Below are 25,777 nucleotides of genomic sequence, written 5' to 3'. Positions count from 1 at the left end.
GGTTAACATGTCGAAGATTGTATACTAGCCTGTGTTACCCTAGGCTATGATGAGTGCATAACTATTTGATTTTATTGGGGAACTACAGATTGGATACTGTGTAAGTCACGGTTCATAAAGAGTTTATTGTTCCGCGAGATTGGAGAAAGTTATAATCGCTCATTTACATATACTCGAGGACTCCAGGGCGAAGACTTTATCTGGTGTCGTAAATCCAAGTTGGCGTTGTGTTGGGTGGTTATCGCCAATATTTAGATACAAGTACATCTGAATACAGGTACCTTGTGTGTAGATGTAAATAGAGATTCACAGTCTAATACCGCTGGCTAAGTTGACGGATTTACCTGCAATAGGGCAGTCTCGAGATGGCCGTGTTATTCCTATAGTGACGAAAGGTCCCGTTGTGCAGGTATCGGCGAGGACCTGCAGTCAACATCCGGTCTGTGGTACTCCACGCCAGAGTCTTCCCTGTTAAGATAATGAGATTTTGATAAGAAGGTCGTGTCTAACATCGCCTAGCTCCCAGGTAAATGGTCGGTGTCTCCTTGCTATCCAGTACGTAAGTACATGGTACGATACAGCGCTATCATGCTTTGTCAATCACAGGCAATGCTGATTTCACATTTGGTCTGTTCTTCACTAAATTATCTATTATCGCGTTTTACCTATATATATCCTATTGTTGATTTACATGGGTATTGATTTCATCTAGTTTTTCAATGTTGTGCTGATCGGTTTTCATTTCATTATCTATGTTTTCAGTGTTGCTGTTATTAAATCATATCGTCTATTTTTCAGTGTTAAATCATATTGCCGATTTTTCTATGTTAAGTGATATCGTCCATCTCAATGTTTCACGTTTTAAAATCGTTTGCGTTTCACATTTTAGAAATGTTGTCTCTATTTCTATATTTTTTATTTTGCCTTTGTCACATTCTTACCTTTTGTCTTGTTTCAGCCTATAAAGCTGTGTCGACCTATCTATGCGTTTTGCCTATGGTGCAATTTATGTAACTTAGATTTTTTGTTTTGTTTTATGAAAGTAAAATGTAAAAACATTGGTTTTAAAAGGATAAATCGATTAGTGTTACTTGTACCAGAGACTTGTATATCATGGTATATACGTCTCTGCTTGTACTAATTAATTACTGGAACACATAGCGTAATGTTTGGTAAAATATATACTTCTAAATACAAACGGTTGTATGTACTGTAGTTACATAAATTCGCCTGGTAACAGCAATCCGTCATAAAATGTTCAATTTTGACACACGAGCTTCTAGAATATTGCTGATATTACGACGTTTAAAATTACCTATGTCCGTATACGTGGTGGGATTAACAGACTATCATATAGACCGATTATTGTGTGATACCAGTGAGGGCTCGGTACACTTGTAACATATATCTGGATGCTGTATCATGTAATGTCGACAATAACTCCAGCTGGTCCATAATGTGTTTTATAAAGATTAACCTGTATCACGTTCCATGGAATTAGACAGATTCGCCGACAAACATTATCGTTATCATCAGTGAGAACTGCGCATGTGTAAACAGCAGTCGATATCGCCAGCAATAAGGCACCGTTTTCCGTACATATTTTACTATGTTTTATATCATCACAATGTTTATATTTCCTTACACATTACACAATGACTTATATCATTTGTATTAGAGTTAAGGAGATATGTTACCTTACACATTACACAATGACTTATGTCATTTGTATTAGAGTTAAGGAGATATGTTACCTTACACATTACACAATGGTGTATGTCATTTGTATTAGAGTTAAGGAGATGTGTTACCTTACACATTACGCACTTGTGTATGTCATTTGTATTAGAGTTAAGGAGATGTGTTACCTTACACATTACACAATGGTGTATGTCATTTGTATTAGAGTTAAGGAGATGTGTTACCTTACACATTACACAATGGTGTATGTCATTTGTATTAGAGTTAAGGAGATATGTTACCTTACACATTACACAATGGCTTATGTCATTTGTATTAGAGTTAAGGTTATATACATGAACTACATTTTGAATTAACATTATAACGTGATATTTTATATAGCTTCTCATACATGTCATTGCCAGGGTTCTGAAACATTTGTAATGTCGACCGTAATTTCAGATTACCTGTAAGATTTGTTATGTCGACCGTAATTTCAGATTTACAATGTTTTATTGATGACTTAGATGGTTGTTCAACTAAGTCTTTTTTTAACTTCTTATAACAATTCTTAGTACAATCAACTCAGGGCTGCAGTCCTATTGGGATACTCTTTACTCCGGAAGTGGAATTAATGGAATGTGGATTTGAAAAACTCCAAAGATATTTTAATTAATCTTGAATAACTTAAGGAATGCTTCTACAGTTAAAACCTTTATTTGTTTTTACCCTTTTCACTAGTTTTCCCTATTCAAAACTCAAGGACCGCTTTTTCTTTATAGCGAGAACTTTCTTTTCCAAGAACTACTATAGTATACAGGTACACATTTCGTACAGTGGAGATACAATCACGAGAATGTATTTTTTTGAGATTTTCATGTTGAGACAAGATCCACCAACTATTGGCATACCCACGGGAACAAACTGTACCCGTCTGTTGGCTTGTTTTTGCAATATTAGATTAAAGAGCTTATTAGAGCAGGTAGACATTTCAAAGTCATTCAATATCACTCATAGTATATTGACGAAGCGTTATGTTTTTGATTGATAATTGATCGGTTATACACAATGTACCCTGTAGAACTTGAAACCAAGGACACTACAGACACTTAAACATCAGCCGCTTACCTCGAACTTTAGTTACAACGTAACAAGGACACTACAGATCCTTAAACATCAGCCATTTACCTCGATCTTTACTTACAACCTAACAAGGACACTACAGACCCTTAAACATCAGCCGCTTACCTCGATCTATACTTACAACGTAACAAGGACACTACAGACTCTTCAATATCAGCCGCTTACCTCGATCTTTACTAACAACGTAATAAACATGGATAATTTTCCATTTCTAGACAGCAGCATCCTTGCACCACTACCTACGATGTTCACTTGTCCCAGTTGATTCGATAGAGAAGGGTTTGTTCCCATTATGATGATTACCATAACAGATGACGATGATGGAGACATTAACAACATAAGGTTCCGAGATATGTAGGATGATGAAGACCATGGGAAGGTGTTATGGACGACATTGTGATATGATCTGGAGATATTCTACTTTCTCACGGCGTTAAGTCAGATTTGTTTGATACTTGTTGATATGACGGTGTCGTCGATGATGCAGAAGACGTTTACTGCTCCGGAACTCCTGGTCTTATTCTCCTGGTACATAAAGTCTCCATGTAAATCTGTATTTTGTTAATAGCCCTCGTTTAATCAATTTTGAATTTTGAGTTTTGGTTTCGTTATTATATCTGCATTATTATTATTTTTTTGTTGTTGTACACACCATTACTGTTTTTTCAAGCTATTGTTTTATGATATAGTGTATATTGTTACGAAATATACAAACTAAATACAACAAAGGTTGTGTGCAACTTATAAAAAGATGCGGAGGCTACAGTGATGGAGCTTTCGGTAGCGAGGTTCTATAGTGCAGTATATACCATTGATGGCACTTAATATTGTGTATAGGCCACAGTAAGGTGGCTTTATTACGACACAATGAACTATATACCGCTGATGGCACTTTTGATATACACCATTGTGTATAGGCCACAGTGCGGTATATACCATTGATGGCACTTGGCATTGTGTATAGGCCACAGTGCAGTATAAGTACCACTGATGGCACTTAACATTGTGTATAGGCCACAGTACAGTATAAGTACCACTGATGGCACTTAACATTGTGTATAGGCCTCAGTGCAGTATAAGTACCACTGATGGCACTTAACATTGTGTATAGGCCACAGTGCAGTATAAGTACCACTGATGGCTCTTAACATTGTGTATAGGCCACAGTGCAGTAAGTACCACTGATGGCACTTAACATTGTGTATAGGCCACAGTGCGGTATATACCATTGATGGCGCTTAACATTGTGTATAGGCCACAGTGCAGTATAAGTACCACTGATGGCACTTAACATTGTGTATATGACACAGTACAGTATAAGTACCACTGGTGGCTCTTAACATTGTGTATAGGCCACAGTGCAGTATAAGTACCACTGATGGCACTTAACATTGTGTATAGGCCACAGTACAGTATAAGTACCACTGATGGCACTTAACATTGTGTATAGGCCACAGTACAGTATAAGTACCACTGATGGCACTTAACATTGTGTATAGGCCACAGTACAGTATAAGTACCACTATAGGTAGGTTACTATATACCATCGATCACACTCGGCCACTGCCGACTATATATCCAGCCGTATGATGTGTCACCAAACAAAAGGTGAATACAACTCACCGTGTGTAAACCGTGTCCGTGTGTGTGCGGGTGTCTCCAGATACTATTTATTAGTAGGTAAACTGTACACGTACCTATACCGTAATGTCACACATACTTTCTCACTCCCCAGGATCTCAACCCAGTCGTAAGAAAGTGAGGTTTCGACAGATCGTCCCCCAGGGGGCTCCAAGACCTGCCCTAAAGCACCTGACCCGACCCCCACACAGCCACTCCAGACTTTCCTTTCCATTCACGGCACATATGATTTGTATGGTGAGGACAGTACGCCTCAGGGATGGCGGAAACGGCTTCATTTACGACAGTAAGTATACCTGCATGACTGTCACTGAATCCAATTTTATACTAGGGGACTTACAGTATACATGAATACAATGACATCTGGAAACGGAAAAATTCTCAGATACATTGTAAGATAGAATGAACGTCATCAACACACAGACTTTACACCATAAAACAGGATTTTACGAGAAATCATTGTGTTGACAAGCACCTAAAATGACAGAATGCAAATGTTTTTTCGTAACATCCCGATACTCCTCTGTTCACAGGAGACATTGGACAGCCCGAGGCCCACTGTATCACACATTCATGTTGATCGTTTAGAGCGACTAAATGTGGGCCTCTGATGAATCGGTGACTTTCTCCAGTATCTTCTGTTTAGGGGGTATTAAACAGACCAGAAATATATCTTCTTCATCCATTTCAATATTTTGATACTAAATCTTTCCTTTCTTTTCTCACTACTCTGTCTTTCTGTGCTTTGTTTTCTTACTCTAAGTGTCACCTTGACACTCGTCAGCATATGGCCCTGACTGTTGATGTGACCTTGACACTCGTCAGCATATGGCCCTGCCTGTTGGTGTGACCTTGACACTCGTCAGCATATGGCCCTGACTGTTGGTATGACCTTGACATTCGTCAGCATATGGCCGTGACTGCTGGTGTGACCTTGACACTCGTCAGCATATGGCCGTGACTGTTGATGTGACATTGACACTCGTCAGCATATAACCATGGCTATTGGTTTGACCTTGACACTCGTCAGCATATGGCTATGGCTGTTGATGTGACCTTGACACTCGTCAACATATGGCCCTGGCTGTTGATGTGACCTTCGAAACTCGTCAGCATATGGCCCTGGCAGTTGGTGTGACCTTGACATTCGTCAGCATATGGCCCTGGCTGTTGGTGTGAACTTGACATTCGTCAACATATGGCCGTGACTGTTGACGTCTCCTTGACACTCGTCAGCATATGGCCCGGGCTGTTGGTGTGACCTTGACACTCGTCAGCATATGGCCGTGATTGTTGATGTGACCTTGACACTCGTCAGCATATGGCCCTGGCTGTTGGTGTGACCTTGACACTCGTCAGCATATGGCCCTGGCTGTTGGTGTGACCTTGACACTCGTCAGCATATGGCCCTGGCTGTTGATGTGACCTTGACACTCCTCAGCATATGGTCCTAGCTGTTGATGTGACTTTGACACTCGTCAGCATATGACCCTGGCTATTGTTTTGACCTTGAAACTCGTCAGTATATGGCCCTGGCTGTTGATGTGACATTGACCCTCGTCAGCATATGGCCCTGGCTATTGGTTTGACCTTAACACTCGTCAGCATATGGCCCTAGCTGTTGATGTGACTTTGACACTCGTCAGCATATGACCATGGCTATTTGTTTGACCTTGACATTCGTCAGCATATGGCCCTGGCTGTTGGTGTGACCTTGACACTCGTCAGTATATGGCCCTAGCTGTTGATGTGACTTTGACACTCGTCAGCATATGGCCCTGGCTATTGGTTTGACCTTGACACTCGTCAGTATATGGCCCTGGCTGTTGATGTGACATTGACACTCGTCAGCATATGCCCATGGCTATTTGTTTGACCTTGACATTCGTCAGCATATGGCCCTGGCTGTTGGTGTGACCTTGACACTCGTCAGTATATGGCCCTGGCTGTTGGTGTGACCTTGACACTCGTCAACATATGGCCGTGACTGTTGGTGTCTCCTTGATACTCCTCAGCATATGGCCCTGGCTGTTGATGTGACCTTGACACTCGTCAGCATATGGCCCTAGCTGTTGATGTGACTTTGACACTCGTCAGCATATGACCCTGGCTATTGATGTGACTTTGACACTCGTCAGCATATGGCCCTAGCTGTTGATGTGACTTTGACACTCGTCAGCATATGACCATGGCTATTGGTTTGACCTTGACACTCGTCAGCATATGGCCCTGGCTGTTGATGTGACCTTGACACTCGTCAGCATATGGCCCTGACTGTTGATGTGACTTTGACACTCGTCAACATATGGCCCTGGCTGTTGATGTGACTTTGACACTCGTCAGTATATGTGACCTTGACACTCGTCAGCATATGGCCCTGGCTGTTCGTGTGACCTTGACACTTTTCAGCATATAGCCCTGGATGTTGGTGTGACCTTGACACTTGTCAGCATATAGCCCTGGATGTTGGTGTGACCTTGACACTCGTCAGCATATGGCACTGGCTGTTCGTGTGACCTTGACACTCGTCAGCATATAGCCCTGGATGTTGGTGTGACCTTGACACTTGTCAGCATATAGCCCTGGATGTTGGTGTGACCTTGACACTTGTCAGCATATAGCCCTGGATGTTGGTGTGACCTTGACACTTGTCAGCATATAGCCCTGGATGTTGGTGTGACCTTGCGCGTTAAGGCAACTCATCTCACAATCTCATTATTACCCGTGGTTAAGGATGGTAACACACTTCTAGTGATATCTGGAGAATAGTTGTTCGGTGAGTGTAGAACTTCTGTACAGGTGGGTGGTAATATCGCCACGTTTTTGATGACATCAACCTAGATATGGTAAAAACTGATCAAATATATATATTATTGACTGTCGGTTTGTAAGGATACTTATAGAAGCTAAACATCTACAGTAATGTAGATTCAGCTGAACTCATTGAAGGTGTTTGTGGTAAATAAGGAAACATCAGGTGGCTTATTGACACGATGGTAGATAAAGATTCTCGTTACCATATCTGTAACCTATACCCATGGATATATGTCATTGTGAAGTAGTTACCTATACCCGTGGATATATGTCATTGTGAAGTAGTTACCTATACCCGTGGATATATGTCATTGTGAAGTAGTTACCTGTACCCGTGGATATATGTCATTGTGAAGTAGTTACCTATACCCATGGATATATGTCATTGTGAAGTAGTTACCTATAGTCATTGTGAAGTAGTACATATCACGGTGATGACCAGTCCTGTTTACCTGTATCATTCATTCGTTTATCAACAGTTTTTTTTGTAAACCATGTTTATATACTCACAGCAAAGTTTTTTTTTTTAATTCATTATTATATTCTTTAATTTCCCACATTGTATTAAACAGGAGCAATGGAATGGGGAAAGGATTTCCCATCAGCAAATGGCACTCGTCAGTCCCCAATAGACTTCATGTCATCCGGGACACAATACGATGCTGCGCTGGCTAAGTCACCCCTGGCCATCAACTACTGTACCTCACGGGAGACGGACATCCTCAACAACGGACAGAACGTGGTTGTGTATCCAAAGAGTAAAGGAGGTAAGGTCACAGAGGTCAGAGCGTGATCGTTTATCCAAAGAGTAAAGGAAGCAAGGTCACAGAGGTCAGAACTTGATTGTGCATCCAAAGAGTAAAGGAGGTAAGGTCACAGAGGTCAGAACGTGGTCGTGTATCCAAAGGGTAAAGCAAGTAAGGTCACAGAGGTCAGAATGTGGTCGTGTATCCAATGAGTAAAGCAAGTAATTATAATAAGGTCACAGAGGTCAGAACGTGGTCGTGTATCCAAAGAGTAAAGCAAGTAAGGTCACAGAGGTCAGAACGTGGTCGTGCATCCAAAGAGTAAAGGAGGTAAGGTCACAGAGGTCAGAACGTGGTCGTGTATCCAAAGAGTAAAGCAAGTAAGGTCACCGAGGTCAGAACGTGGTCGTGTATCTAATGCGTAAAGCAAGTAAGGTCACCGAGGTCAGAACGTGGTCGTGTATCCAAAGAGTAAAGGAGGTAAGGTCACAGAGGTCAGAACCTGATTGTGTATCCAAAGAGTAAAGAGGTAAGGTCACAAAGGTCAGGGTTCTGATTGTGTATCCAAAGAGTAACCTCAGTGGGGAGGCTGTAAGCCATTTACATGTATGTTAGGATTGGTGTAGGACTATGAGCGCTCTACATGAAATATAGACTGGATGTTTATACACTTTGTGTATAGGAATAATATTTAATCGCTGTAATTCCCCCGGCTTTTCTAAATTGAAATATTATCATCATAATGAGAAAAAAAAGGTTCACAGTGATTCTTTTGAATGCCAGTGACATGTACAAACGATTTGATAGTGGAGAAGACTACCTTTACCTGTAGAACCTGGTGGTGACTCCCTAGGGGGTGGAGGATCGACTAATATATACATGATACAATTATTGACTCTTTGGTTTCCAGCGGAGACATCCGTCCGGTTTGATATGGCTCAGCGATCCAGTAAGTATATACGGGGCAGGATAGGCCGTGACTGGTTACTCTTCATACGTTCTCGCTGGAATTGTATCTTAAAACAATACAGTAATGTCTCGGAACTTGTTCAAACAATCAAAATAACTGAAATGGAGAATCACGTTTATATCACAGGATAATTTGTATCGGCCAAGTCTTTCTGTAGAGACACCTATTGATAATTCGTATCGGCCAAGTCTTTCTGTAGAGATAACGTATTGATAATTTGTATCGGCCAAGTCTTTCTGTAGAGACACGCATTGATAATTTGTATCGACCAAGTCTTTCTGTAGAGACACATATTGATAATTTGTATCAGCCAAGTATTGGTAATTATTTACTGTTTTGATTCGTTTGATCTGATTATGACAATATATCCATTGATAACACGTTGTCTATGTTCCTGCAGCTATATCGGGCGGACCTCTTTCACTTGGACATGAGTTTGAGCTTTCGGAGATTCGGTTCCACTGGGGTTCATCTAACAGCCGTGGATCTGAGCATCGCGTTAACGGGAAGGCATTCCCCATGGAGGTAGTGTCTGTTACGTCGAGTTGTCTCCCCTTACACTCATGATGATGTGTTCGTCTCCAGAAATAATATTTGAACACTTTTTACTAACAATTCAAAGGACATTGATTTCATTGATTTATAAAGTCAGACATTGATTTTTATGTAAGGATCGATCATAAAAATCATTCTTAATGTATTACTTCCATAAACATTGTATAAAAACAGTTTTATGTCGGATTAGTTGCTGTCAATTAGGACATCCTAGTTAGCCAATGTTAACAAACTGCTGAGGTTAACTACGAATACACTCCTATTCCAGGTTCAGTTTATACACTGGAACGCCAGCTTGTATTCCAGCATGGAGGATGCTTGTGGTAAGCCTGACGGAACGGCTGCCGTGTGTCTGTTTGTTCAGGTGAGGTGTCAATACTTTCGGTGGCAAATAACACATACAAAATGTATGTGTCTGTGTACTCACAATCGCAACATGAAGCAGTAGAAACAATAGGTGATTGTCACAAGCATTAAAGTAGTAACCACGTGACAACGTCACATAGTTAACACTGATAAAGTCACGCAGCTACCACGTAATAAAGTCACAGCTACCACGCGACAACGTCACACAGTTACCACGTGATTACGTCACATAGTTACCACGTGATAACGTCACATAGTTACCACGTGATTACGTCACACAGCTACCACGCGATAACGTCACACAGTTACCACGTGATAACGTCACACTGTTACCACGTGATAACGTCACACATTCACCACGTGATTACGTCACACAGTTACCACGTGATTACGTCACACAGTTACCACGTGATAACGTAACACATTCACCACGTGATAACGTCACAAAGTTATCACGTGATAACGTCACATAGTTACCACGTGATAACGTAACACATTCACCACGTGATTACATCACATAATAGTACATTCATACATAAAGTGCTAAGGCATTTTGATTCTTTTTAATTTGGTAAACTGAATGTTAGAGATGACATGATGCTTAACATATGTTTTCTGATGACTGTCTGCTGGGATCAAACCCTAGACCTCCGGCCCACTTGTCGTACTCTCTACCAATCGAGCTACATGTAAAAAGACGTCCTCTCTATGTAATACTGTACAATTATTGACTGTTGTTGAGATGTACACGAGACTATACGGACCTTTGTCACTTAAATATTAATGGAATAGTTTTGTTGCATCTTAAGTATTTTTTCCGGATGCGCAATAAGTCTTTTTCCTTCAAATTATCTTGTAATTCCTCTTCGTTTATTTCAGTGAAACGCTGATGGGGTAGACTATCTCGTCTTCCATATTGTAAACAAAGTGATGTCGAACAATCGTTTGTTTCCAGCATTCTGATTGGCTGTTGTTAAAAGTAACTAGTTGCTTGGTTGGAGGCAAATATTGCCGACCTGATCGTGCTGAAAATAGCACGAACAGGCCCGCAATGCCTTGGGAATTTCCAACCTGAATTATTTTTATCACGAACAGGTCTACTCACTAATAGGTCATTGTGAGGAAAACGGGAATTTGGCCAATGAAAATTAAGGAAACAGTCTAGCCACATTACAAATAAATATATGGACTGCCGTGGTTGGAAATTCGTGCCAAGTCCCTACTATAATAAATACTTATACGGACCATGTCAAGTCCCTACTATAATAAATACTTACATGGACCATGTCAAGTCCCTACTATAATAAATACTTACATGTCAAGTCCCTACTATAATAAATACTTATACGGACCATGTCAAGTCCCTACTATAATAAATACTTATACGAAACATGTCAAGTCCCTACTATAATAAATACTTATATGGACCATGTCAAGTCCCTACTATAATAAATACGTATACGGACCATGTCAAGTCCCTACTATAATAAATACTTATATGTCAAGTCCCTACTATAATAAATACTTATATGGACCATGTCAAGTCCCTACTATAATAAATACTTATATGGACCATGTCAAGTCCCTACTATAATAAATACTTACACGTATATGGACCATGTCAAGTCCCTACTATAATAAATACTTATACGGACCATGTCAAGTCCCTACTATAATAAATACTTATATGGACCATGTCAAGTCCCTATTATAATAAATACTTATACGGACCATGTCAAGTCCCTACTATAATAAATACTTATACGGACCATGTCAAGTCCCTACTATAATAAATACTTATACGGACCATGTCAAGTCCCTACTATAATAAATACTGATATGGACCATGTCAAGTCCCTATTATAATAAATACTTATATGGACCATGTCAAGTCCCTACTATAATAAATACTTACATGTCAAGTCCCTACTATAATAAATACTTATATGGACCATGTCAAGTCCCTATTATAATAAATACTTATATGGACCATGTCAAGTCCCTACTATAATAAATACTTATATGGACCATGTCAAGTCCCTATTATAATAAATACTTATACGGACCATGTCAAGTCCCTACTATAATAAATACTTATATCTCAAGTCCCTACTATAATAAATACTTACATGGACCATGTCAAGTCCCTACTATAATAAATACTTACATGTCAAGTCCCTACTATAATAAATACTTATATGGACCATGTCAAGTCCCTACTATAATAAATACTTATATGGACCATGTCAAGTCCCTACTATAATAAATACTTATATGGACCATGTCAAGTCCCTACTATAATAAATACTTATATGGACCATGTCAAGTCCCTACTATAATAAATACTTATATGTCAAGTCCCTACTATAATAAATACTTACATGGACCATGTCAAGTCCCTACTATAATAAATACTTATATGTCAAGTCCCTACTATAATAAATACTTATATGGACCATGTCAAGTCCCTACTATAATAAATACTTATATGGACCATGTCAAGTCCCTACTACTGTATAATAAATACTTATATGGACCATGTCAAGTCCCTACTATAATAAATACTTATATAGACCATGTCAAGTCCCTACTATAATAAATACTTATATGGACCATGTCAAGTCCCTACTATAATAAATACTTATATGTCAAGTCCCTACTATAATAAATACTTATATGGACCATGTCAAGTCCCTACTATAATAAATACTTATATGGACCATGTCAAGTCCCTACTATAATAAATACTTATATGGACCATGTCAAGTCCCTACTATAATAAATACTTATATGTCAAGTCCCTACTATAATAAATACTTATATAAACCATGTCAAGTCCCTACTATAATAAATACTTATATGGACCATGTCAAGTCCCTACTATAATAAATACTTATATGTCAAGTCCCTACTATAATAAATACTTACATGTCAAGTCCCTACTATAATAAATACTTATATGGACCATGTCAAGTCCCTACTATAATAAATACTTATATGTCAAGTCCCTACTATAATAAATACTTATATGGACCATGTCAAGTCCCTACTATAATAAATACTTATATGGACCATGTCAAGTCCCTACTACTGTATAATAAATACTTATATGGACCATGTCAAGTCCCTACTATAATAAATACTTATATGGACCATGTCAAGTCCCTACTATAATAAATACTTATATGTCAAGTCCCTACTATAATAAATACTTATATGTCAAGTCCCTACTATAATAAATACTTATATGTCAAGTCCCTACTATAATAAATACTTATATGTCAAGTCCCTACTATAATAAATACTTATATGGACCATGTCAAGTCCCTACTATAATAAATACTTATATGTCAAGTCCCTACTATAATAAATACTTATATGTCAAGTCCCTACTATAATAAATACTTACATTGACCATGTCAAGTCCCTACTATAATAAATACTTATATGTCAAGTCCCTACTATAATAAATACTTATATGTCAAGTCCCTACTATAATAAATACTTACATTGACCATGTCAAGTCCCTACTATAATACATACTTATATGTCAAGTCCCTACTATAATAAATACTTACATTGACCATGTCAAGTCCCTACTATAATAAATACTTATATGTCAAGTCCCTACTATAATAAATACTTATATGGACCATGTCAAGTCCCTACTATAATAAATACTTATATGTCAAGTCCCTACTATAATAAATACTTATATGTCAAGTCCCTACTATAATAAATACTTACATTGACCATGTCAAGTCCCTACTATAATAAATACTTATATGTCAAGTCCCTACTATAATAAATACTTATATGGACCATGTCAAGTCCCTACTATAATAAATACTTATATGTCAAGTCCCTACTATAATAAATACTTATATGTCAAGTCCCTACTATAATAAATACTTACATTGACCATGTCAAGTCCCTACTATAATACATACTTATATGGACCATGTCAAGTCCCTACTAGAATAAATACTTATATTGACCATGTCAAGTCCCTACTATAATACATACTTATATGGACCATGTCAAGTCCCTACTAGAATAAATACTTATATTGACCATATCAAGTCCCTACTATAATAAATACTTATATGGACCATGTCAAGTCCCTACTATAATAAATACTTATATGTCAAGTCCCTACTATAATAAATACTTATATGTCAAGTCCCTACTATAATAAATACTTATATGTCAAGTCCCTACTATAATAAATACTTACATTGACCATGTCAAGTCCCTACTAGAATAAATACTTATATGGACCATGTCAAGTCCCTACTATAATACATACTTATATGGACCATGTCAAGTCCCTACTATAATAAATACTTATATGGACCATGTCAAGTCCCTACTATAATACATACTTATATGGACCATGTCAAGTCCCTACTATAATACATACTTATATGGACCATGTCAAGTCCCTACTATAATAAATACTTATATGTCAAGTCCCTACTATAATAAATACTTATATGGACCATGTCAAGTCCCTACTATAATAAATACTTACATGGACCATGTCAAGTCCCTACTATAATAAATACTTACATTGACCATGTCAAGTCCCTACTATAATAAATACTTATATGGACCATGTCAAGTCCCTACTATAATAAATACTTACACGGACCATGTCAAGTCCCTACTATAATAAATACTTATATGGACCATGTCAAGTCCCTACTATAATAAATACTTATATGGACCATGTCAAGTCCCTACTATAATAAATACTTATATGGACCATGTCAAGTCCCTACTATAATAAATACTTATATGGACCATGTCAAGTCCCTACTATAATAAATACTTATATGGACCATGTCAAGTCCCTACTATAATAAATACTTATATGGACCATGTCAAGTCCCTACTATAATAAATACTTATATGGACCATGTCAAGTCCCTACTATAATAAATACTTATACGGACCATGTCAAGTCCCTACTATAATAAATACTTATACGGACCATGTCAAGTCCCTACTATAATAAATACTTATATGGACCATGTCAAGTCCCTACTATAATAAATACTTATACGGACCATGTCAAGTCCCTACTATAATAAATACTTATATGGACCATGTCAAGTCCCTACTATAATAAATACTTATATGGACCATGTCAAGTCCCTACTATAATAAATACTTACATGTCAAGTCCCTACTATAATAAATACTTATACGGACCATGTCAAGTCCCTACTATAATAAATACTTATACGGACCATGTCAAGTCCCTACTATAATAAATACTTATATGGACCATGTCAAGTCCCTACTATAATAAATACTTATATGGACCATGTCAAGTCCCTACTATAATAAATACTTATATGGACCATGTCAAGTCCCTACTATAATAAATACTTATCATGTCAAGTCCCTACTATAATAAATACTTATATGGACCATGTCAAGTCCCTACTATAATAAATACTTATATGGCCCATGTCAAGTCCCTACTATAATAAATACTTATATGGACCATGTCAAGTCCCTACTATAATAAATACTTATATGGACCATGTCAAGTCCCTACTATAATAAATACTTATATGGACCATGTCAAGTCCCTACTATAATAAATACTTATATGTCAAGTCCCTACTATAATAAATACTTATATGGACCATGTCAAGTCCCTACTATAATAAATACTTAATGGACCATGTCAAGTCCCTACTATAATAAATACTTATATGGACCATGTCAAGTCCTACTATAATAAAACTATATGGACCATGTCAAGTCCCTACTATAATAAATACTTATTACCATGTCAAGTCCCTACTATAATAAATACTTATATGTCACAGTCCCTACTATAATAAATACTACATTGACCATGTCAAGTCCCTACTATAATAAATACTATATGGACCATGTCAAGTCCCTACTATAATAAATACTTATATGGACCATGTCAAGTCCCTATTATAATAAATACTTATACTGTGACCATGTCAAGTCCCTACTATAATAAATACTATATGTCAAGTCCCTACTATAATAAATACTTACATTGACCTGTCAAGTCCCTACTATAATAAATACTTACAATGGACCATGTCAAGTCCCTACTATAATAAATACTTACATTGACCATGTCAAGTCCCTACTATAATACATACTTACTATGACCATGTCAAGTCCCTACTATAATAAATACTTATACGGACCATGTCAAGTCCCTACTATAATAAATACTTATACGGACCATGTCAAGTCCCTACTATAATAAATACTTATATGGACCATGTCAAGTCCCTACTATAATAAATACTTACATTGACCATGTCAAGTCCCTACTATAATAAATACTTATATGGACCATGTCAAGTCCCTACTATAATAAATACTTACATGGACCATGTCAAGTCCCTACTATAATAAATACTTATATGGACCATGTCAAGTCCCTACTATAATAAATACTTACATGTCAAGTCCCTACTATAATAAATACTTATATGGACCATGTCAAGTCCCTACTATAATAAATACTTATATGGACCATGTCAAGTCCCTACTATAATAAATACTTACATGTCAAGTCCCTACTATAATAAATACTTACATGGACCATGTCAAGTCCCTACTATAATAAATACTTATATGTCAAGTCCCTACTATAATAAATACTTATATGTCAAGTCCCTACTATAATAAATACTTATATGGACCATGTCAAGTCCCTACTATAATAAATACTTACATGGACCATGTCAAGTCCCTACTATAATAAATACTTATATGGACCATGTCAAGTCACTACTATAATAAATACTTATATGGACCATGTCAAGTCCCTATTATAATAAATACTTATATGGACCATGTCAAGTCCCTACTATAATAAATACCTATATGGACCATGTCAAGTCCCTACTATAATAAATACTTATATGGACCATGTCAAGTCCCTACTATAATAAATACTTATATGTCAAGTCCCTACTATAATAAATACTTATATGGACCATGTCAAGTCCCTACTATAATAAATACTTACATGGACCATGTCAAGTCCCTATTATAATAAATACTTATATGGACCATGTCAAGTCCCTACTATAATAAATACCTATATGGACCATGTCAAGTCCCTACTATAATAAATACGTATATGGACCATGTCAAGTCCCTACTATAATAAATACTTATATGTCAAGTCCCTACTATAATAAATACTTACATGTCAAGTCCCTACTATAATAAATACTTACATGTCAAGTCCCTACTATAATAAATACTTATACGGACCATGTCAAGTCCCTACTATAATAAATACTGATACGGACCATGTCAAGTCCCTACTATAATAAATACTTATATGTCACGTCCCTACTATAATAAATACTTATACGGACCATGTCAAGTCCCTACTATAATAAATACTTATATGGACCATGTCAAGTCCCTACTATAATAAACACTTATATGGACCATGTCAAGTCCCTACTATAATAAATACTTATATGTCAAGTCCCTACTATAATAAATACGTATATGGACCATGTCAAGTCCCTACTATAATAAATACTTATACGGACCATGTCAAGTCCCTATTATAATAAATACTTATATGTCAAGTCCCTACTATAATAAATACTTATATGTCAAGTCCCTACTATAATAAATACTTATATGGACCATGTCAAGTCCCTACTATAATAAATACTTATACGGACCATGTCAAGTCCCTACTATAATAAATACTTATACGGACCATGTCAAGTCCCTACTATAATAAATACTTATATGGACCATGTCAAGTCCCTACTATAATAAATACTTATATGGACCATGTCAAGTCCCTACTATAATAAATACTTATATGGACCATGTCAAGTCCCTACTATAATAAATACTTATATGGACCATGTCAAGTCCCTACTATAATAAATACTTACATTGACCATGTCAAGTCCCTACTATAATAAATGCTTATATCTCAAGTCCCTACTATAATAAATACTTATATGGACCATGTCAAGTCCCTACTATAATAAATACTTATATGGACCATGTCAAGTCCCTACTATAATAAATACTTATATGGACCATGTCAAGTCTCTACTATAATAAATACGTATACGGACCATGTCAAGTCCCTACTATAATAAATACTTATATGGACCATGTCAAGTCCCTACTATAATAAACACTTATATGGACCATGTCAAGTCCCTACTATAATAAATACTTATATGTCAAGTCCCTACTATAATAAATACTTATATGGACCATGTCAAGTCCCTACTATAATAAATACTTACATGGACCATGTCAAGTCCCTATTATAATAAATACTTATATGGACCATGTCAAGTCCCTACTATAATAAATACCTATATGGACCATGTCAAGTCCCTACTATAATAAATACGTATATGGACCATGTCAAGTCCCTACTATAATAAATACTTACATGGACCATGTCAAGTCCCTACTATAATAAACACTTATATGTCAAGTCCCTACTATAATAAATACTTATATGTCAAGTCCCTACTATAATAAATACTTACATGTCAAGTCCCTACTATAATAAATACTTATATGTCAAGTCCCTACTATAATAAATACTTATACGGACCATGTCAAGTCCCTACTATAATAAATACTTATATGGACCATGTCAAGTCCCTACTATAATAAATACTTACATGGACCATGTCAAGTCCCTACTATAATAAACACTTATATGTCAAGTCCCTACTATAATAAATACTTATATGTCAAGTCCCTACTATAATAAATACTTACATGTCAAGTCCCTACTATAATAAATACTTACATGGACCATGTCAAGTCCCTACTATAATAAATACTTATATGTCAAGTCCCTACTATAATAAATACTTATACGGACCATGTCAAGTCCCTACTATAATAAATACTTATATGGACCATGTCAAGTTCCTACTATAATAAATACTTATATGGACCATGTCAAGTCCCTACTATAATAAATACTGATACGGACCATGTCAAGTCCCTACTATAATAAATACTTACATGTCAAGTCCCTACTATAATAAATACTTATACGGACCATGTCAAGTCCCTACTATAATAAATACTGATACGGACCATGTCAAGTCCCTACTATAATAAATACTTATACGGACCATGTCAAGTCCCTACTATAATAAATACTTATATGTCAAGTCCCTACTATAATAAATACTTATATGTCAAGTCCCTACTATAATAAATACGTATATGGACCATGTCAAGTCCCTACTATAATAAATACTTATATGTCAAGTCCCTACTATAATAAATACGTATATGGACCATGTCAAGTCCCTACTATAATAAATACTTATATGTCAAGTCCCTACTATAATAAATACTTATATGTCAAGTCCCTACTATAATAAATACTTATACGGACCATGTCAAGTCCCTACTATAATAAATACTTATATGTGAAGTCCCTACTATAATAAATACTTACATTGACCATGTCAAGTCCCTACTATAATAAATACTTACATGTCAAGTCCCTACTATAATAAATACTTATATGGACCATGTCAAGTCCCTACTATAATAAATACTTACATGTCAAGTCCCTACTATAATAAATACTTATATGGACCATGTCAAGTCCCTACTATAATAAATACTTATATGGACCATGTCAAGTCCCTACTATAATAAATACTTATATGGACCATGTCAAGTCCCTACTATAATAAATACTTATATGTCAAGTCCCTACTATAATAAATACTTATATGTCAAGTCCCTACTATAATAAATACTTATATGGACCATGTCAAGTCTCTACTATAATAAATACTTACATGTCAAGTCCCTACTATAATAAATACTTATATGGACCATGTCAAGTCCCTACTATAATAAATACTTATATGGACCATGTCAAGTCCCTACTATAATAAATACTTATATGGACCATGTCAAGTCCCTACTATAATAAATACGTATACGGACCATGTCAAGTCCCTACTATAATAAATACTTATATGGACCATGTCAAGTCCCTACTATAATAAACACTTATATGGACCATGTCAAGTCCCTACTATAATAAATACTTATATGTCAAGTCCCTACTATAATAAATACTTATATGGACCATGTCAAGTCCCTACTATAATAAATACTTATATGGACCATGTCAAGTCTCTACTATAATAAATACGTATACGGACCATGTCAAGTCTCTACTATAATAAATACGTATACGGACCATGTCAAGTCCCTACTATAATAAATACTTACCATGTCAAGTCCCTACTAATATTATGGACCATGTCAAGTCCCTACTATAATAAATACTTATATGGACCATGTCAAGTCCCTACTATAATAAATACTTATACGGACCATGTCAAGTCCCTACTATAATAAATACTTATATGTCAAGTCCCTACTATAATAAATACTTATATGGACCATGTCAAGTCCCTACTATAATAAATACTTACATGGACCATGTCAAGTCCCTACTATAATAAATACTTATATGTCAAGTCCCTACTATAATAAATACTTATATGGACCATGTCAAGTCTCTACTATAATAAATACGTATACGGACCATGTCAAGTCCCTACTATAATAAATACTTATATGGACCATGTCAAGTCCCTACTATAATAAACACTTATATGGACCATGTCAAGTCCCTACTATAATAAATACTTATATGTCAAGTCCCTACTATAATAAATACTTATATGGACCATGTCAAGTCCCTACTATAATAAATACTTATATGGACCATGTCAAGTCTCTACTATAATAAATACGTATACGGACCATGTCAAGTCTCTACTATAATAAATACGTATACGGACCATGTCAAGTCCCTACTATAATAAATACTTATATGGACCATGTCAAGTCCCTACTATAATAAATACTTATATGGACCATGTCAAGTCCCTACTATAATAAATACTTATACGGACCATGTCAAGTCCCTACTATAATAAATACTTATATGTCAAGTCCCTACTATAATAAATACTTATATGGACCATGTCAAGTCCCTACTATAATAAATACTTACATGGACCATGTCAAGTCCCTACTATAATAAATACTTATATGTCAAGTCTCTACTATAATAAATACGTATATGGACCATGTCAAGTCCCTACTATAATAAATACTTACATGGACCATGTCAAGTCCCTACTATAATAAATACTTACATGGACCATGTCAAGTCCCTACTATAATAAATACTTATATGGACCATGTCAAGTCCCTACTATAATAAACACTTATATGGACCATGTCAAGTCCCTACTATAATAAATACTTATATGTCAAGTCCCTACTATAATGAATACTTACATGGACCATGTCAAGTCCCTACTATAATAAATACTTATATGGACCATGCCAAGTCCCTACTATAATAAATACTTATACGGACCATGTCAAGTCCCTACTAAAATAAATACTTATATGTCAAGTCCCTACTATAATAAATACTTATATGGACCATGTCAAGTCCCTACTATAATAAACACTTATATGGACCATGTCAAGTCCCTACTATAATAAATACTTATATGTCAAGTCCCTACTATAATGAATACTTACATGGACCATGTCAAGTCCCTACTATAATAAATACTTATATGGACCATGCCAAGTCCCTACTATAATAAATACTTATATGGACCATGTCAAGTCCCTACTAAAATAAATACTTATATGTCAAGTCCCTACTATAATAAATACTTATATGGACCATGTCAAGTCCCTACTATAATAAATACTTATATGGACCATGTCAAGTCCCTACTATAATAAATACTTATATGGACCATGTCAAGTCCCTACTATAATAAATACTTATATGGACCATGTCAAGTCCCTACTATAATAAATACTTATATGGACCATGTCAAGTCCCTACTATAATAAATACTTACATGGACCATGTCAAGTCCCTACTATAATAAATACTTACATGGACCATGTCAAGTCCCTATGGCTGTTACAAACACAAATACAGTCATCACGTGCCAGTTGTTTTGTCTCAACAGATAGGAAGAGAAAATGCAACCGTTAAGTCGCTCATCAGCGATGCTCTCTGTGACGTCATTTTCAAGGTGAGATAATTTGTTACTGATGAGTACACCACAGGGACCTTTATACGGAAATACTCAGGTCCCTGTGGTGTATATATAAACGAAAATACTTAGGTCCATGTGGTGTACATTTATTCGAAAATACTCAGGTGTCTGTGGTGAACATATATAAGAAAATCCCTAAATTCTGACACATAGTCTTTCACCTTATAGCCAATCGCGTGACGTCGTAAATTGATATTTGAAGTCGTGTATGTCATACAATATCTATATATACAGTGTGACTTTTTTGGCCTGGTCAGGCAATTGGCAATTGATGTATACCTCTTAATATATCTGTACACTACATTTCTGCTACTTCACTTAACTTCAGTATTCGTTCATACATCTGTATAAGAAACAGTATATATTCAACAGGGATGAAAATCATTAGCAGATTGGCTAATTTCAGTCTTTTTAACTCTCAGAAAAACGACTTATTCTATATAGAGTTTCCACAAAGCAAGTTTTCTGCTCTGCCATTGTTAACATTTTCTATTTACATCTCGTGTTTTGTAATTGTTCATTTTATTCGTTTCGAAATTTTGCGAAATTTATTATTTTAGGGGCGACAGAAAACAACTAATACTCCGTTTAATCCCGTCTGTCTACTTCCAGGTAAGTATGGTGCTAGAAAATTAAAAATCATCACTGTCCATGTCGCAATTAGACTCGAATCTTATCGAAAAGTTACTAATTGAATTACTAGTTGTAATATTGAAGTTGTTTCTCGGTTTACATGTCGTTTGTAACTGTACATAGCATTGCATATAAGTAAATGATTATTTACTCTTGTATACAGACCCAGACCTACGGGACTACTGGTCCTATGAGGGGTCGCTGACCTTCCCTCCCTGTCACGAAAATACCACGTGGATCATGCTCCGGTACCCACTTTTAGTGTCCCCGGGACAAGTGAGTACTTAATTAACCTTTATATACAGCCTCTCCCACAAACAGCCTATTACTACAGCCCCTCCCACAAACAACCTTTATCTACAACCCCTCCCACAAACAACCTTTATCTACAACCCCTCCCACAAACAGCCTTTATCTACAACCCCTCCCACAAACAGCCTTTATCTACAACCCCTCCCACAAACAGCCTTTATCTACAACCCCTCCCACAAACAGCCTTCAACTACAACCCCTCCCACAAACACCCTTTATCTACAACCCCTCCCACAAACAGCCTTCAACTACAACCCCTCCAACAAACAGCCTTTATCTACAACCCCTCCAACAAACAGCCTTTATCTACAACCCCTCCCACAAACAGCCTTTATCTACAACCCCTCCCACAAACAGCCTTTATCTACAACCCCTCCCACAAACAGCCTTTATCTACAACCCCTCCCCACAAACAGCCTTTATCTACAACCCTTCCCACAAACAGCCTTCATCTACAACCCCTCCCACAAACACCCTTTTACTACAACCCCTCCCCACAAACAGCCTTCATCTACAACCCCTCCCACAAACAACCCTTTATCTACAACCCCTCCCACAAACACCCTTTATCTACGACCCCTCCCACAAACGCTTCATTCCCGTCGGAAACGTTACTAACGATTTATTGTTTTCATAAGTTTAATTAAAATTATGAATCTATCTACATATTTCATTATCAAATTGTATTTCTTCCAAAGATAAAAATTCGAAGTTCTTATTTTGTTTCCTTGTACGTACATTTGTAAATACTTGAGAGGTAGGTGGTTTGGTGATAGTATGAAAGAAAAGTATAGGTACGGCTGATCAGGCCAGTTTTATGTAAAGTTGATCCAGCTAAAATTACAACTGCAGGATAAAATCAATGCTATCTACCGTAAAATGTTAGGTTGTTTGGGATCAACGTTTCATGGACATAATTTGTCTGCTTTTTAATCAAGTCATCTTTAGTTATGTAAGAATTCCTTATTTTTTATTAACTTTATTTTCTTTTATATTGTAAGAGTTGCCTCCCCTCTAACTACATTTGGTAATTGTTACTAAAATTGACTGATTTCATTCTCTATCTTGTCTGCCTCAGATAGAGGAGTTCCGTCGACTTTTGTGTTACTGTAAAGGGGATTCCCCAGGAAAGGGGTCAAGTGGACGACTGGTGGATAATTTTCGACCTGTACAGCCCTTGAATGGGAGAGTAGTGAGGGCCTCGTTCCAGTAAAAAAGGTTGTGACTTATAGGGACACGGATGTCAGGAAGAGTGTGCGTCATTCAACCAGTCAAAACTTAATACCATGTGCCTAAAAAACTACAGTGTACTTAGAAAACCAGTGGAGCTGTAGTCTGTTTCTCTTTAACAGTGGCCGACATTGGCTTTCCTTAACTCAATTGACGTCACCATCTTATGTAATGAATGTGATGTTTTATGATTACGGTGTTGTTATTTTGGATTCGCCAACATGGCCAATAGCTTTAAGTGTAACAGTCTTTACAGGCGACACAATAACATACCGTATTGATATCACGAACATGATACTGTTATACATATATCATATAATTATCTGATGAAGGAATGATCTAACACAACGGTTTTATTGACATTAACACTATAAAATGACGTGGTGAAGTTCAGTTTTATAAAACATTGACTGTATCAGTTGTGAATAAGCCGTATTAGAAAACTTACCTGTACTGTAAATAGCGTATAGGACGCGTGTAATAACAAGAATGTGACGTCAAAAATAATTTACGTCACGCGACTGTCTCGGTAATGAAAAAAAGTCCCCCAATGTCGAAAATCGTCCGTGTTATACTGAAACACACTGGGACTTTCGCCTATCCTATGTATAATGTGATCAACTGAATTTTACACTCGTTTCAACAAATATTGAAATGATCAAATCTAGTTGAATAAAAGTGAGTGGCTTAAAGGTTCTCACATATCAAATTATTGAGCTCTTTTAATGCATTATTAAGATACTCTACATAAATTCTGGTACTTTGATTTGGTCATTTAACCATTTTGATGACTGTAAGACTAGGGACATGTCTCGCTTTGTATTATAAAAAAATAGATTGAGATAACTAATTCTTATAAGATAAGTCTAGACATGTCTCTTTGGTAGGACTGGGTTTGTTACAGAAGCTTGGCTATATAAATATATGGATAGATAGGTCAATGTGTAATAAGTACCTGCAAAGCGAAAGTACAATCATACATTTTGTAGATGAGGTCATGTAGAGTAAGTATATCGTCTCTATCTTGTACAGTATGTGTGTTGTGTGTAAACGGAGTACATAGCTGCCTTAAATTACATGTTGTAATATGTATATGTTCATACAGGAGATAGAAATCTAATGCTAACTTTTTTTGTGATAATGCAAGTTGATAGCCTATATCAAGCATTATGTCTCTGTATGCATATTTGATTGTTTTCACCATGTGATATTAAATGTTGATTATTATATTGTAGACAAAGTTACTTTCGCTTTGTGATTTATTTTTTCTGTTCTGTCGTACTGGTCAAACAGTTTTAAGAGCCCGTTGCATTCATGTTATTGAAGAACATTTACAAACATACAAAACAAAATAGATGACATTAATTAAAATTTTGTGTCTATGTTTTCTAAAATATTCTAAAGATGAAGTTTTACGAAAAATAAACAATTTTTAGAAACCTTCGAACCGTTCTATCTAATTATCGGCTATCCTACAACCGTAATGTAACGCTCGCGCAGGTCACCATAGTCTCGCACACGCC

At 36.3% G+C, this 25,777-nt stretch overlaps 1 protein-coding gene across 4 annotated transcripts; it reads left to right on the top strand.

The window, feature by feature from the left end:
• The first annotated feature begins 289 nt into the window (after nt 1-289).
• LOC117337936 (carbonic anhydrase-related protein-like) lies at nt 290-25,498 on the top strand. 4 transcript variants are annotated; one of them, XM_033899089.1, is made up of 10 exons: nt 290-526; nt 4,559-4,750; nt 7,851-8,045; nt 8,935-8,973; nt 9,395-9,519; nt 9,818-9,913; nt 21,990-22,055; nt 22,640-22,691; nt 22,876-22,988; nt 24,103-25,498. In XM_033899089.1, the coding sequence occupies exons 2-10, from the start codon at nt 4,690-4,692 to the stop codon at nt 24,235-24,237; spliced, it is 882 nt and encodes a 293-aa protein (XP_033754980.1). In that variant the 5' UTR covers nt 290-526; nt 4,559-4,689; the 3' UTR covers nt 24,238-25,498. The 4 variants fall into 4 exon arrangements, with proteins under 4 accessions (XP_033754980.1, XP_033754981.1, XP_033754982.1 ...); XM_033899090.1 differs by having other exon boundaries at nt 290-559; XM_033899091.1 differs by lacking the exon at nt 290-526 and adding an exon at nt 553-570.
• The last annotated feature ends 279 nt before the right edge of the window (nt 25,499-25,777 follow it).

Source organism: Pecten maximus, chromosome 11, assembly GCF_902652985.1.
Source record: "Pecten maximus chromosome 11, xPecMax1.1, whole genome shotgun sequence".
Classification (NCBI taxonomy): Eukaryota; Metazoa; Mollusca; class Bivalvia; order Pectinida; family Pectinidae; genus Pecten; species Pecten maximus.
The sequence above is the reverse complement of the archived record's forward strand: the minus strand, read 5'-3'. Positions and strand labels throughout refer to the sequence as shown.

Bases quoted from the DNA above. Each gene is read 5' to 3' on its own strand.
- LOC117337936 (XM_033899088.1), top strand. From the start codon at position 4,300: ATGGCACTTAACATTGTGTATAGGCCACAGTACAGTATAAGTACCACT. The intron at 4,352-4,558 runs GTAGGTTACTAT...CTCACTCCCCAG, and splicing joins CAGTATAAGTACCACTATAG to GATCTCAACCCAGTCGTAAG. The intron at 22,692-22,875 runs GTAAGTATGGTG...TCTTGTATACAG, and splicing joins TCCCGTCTGTCTACTTCCAG to ACCCAGACCTACGGGACTAC.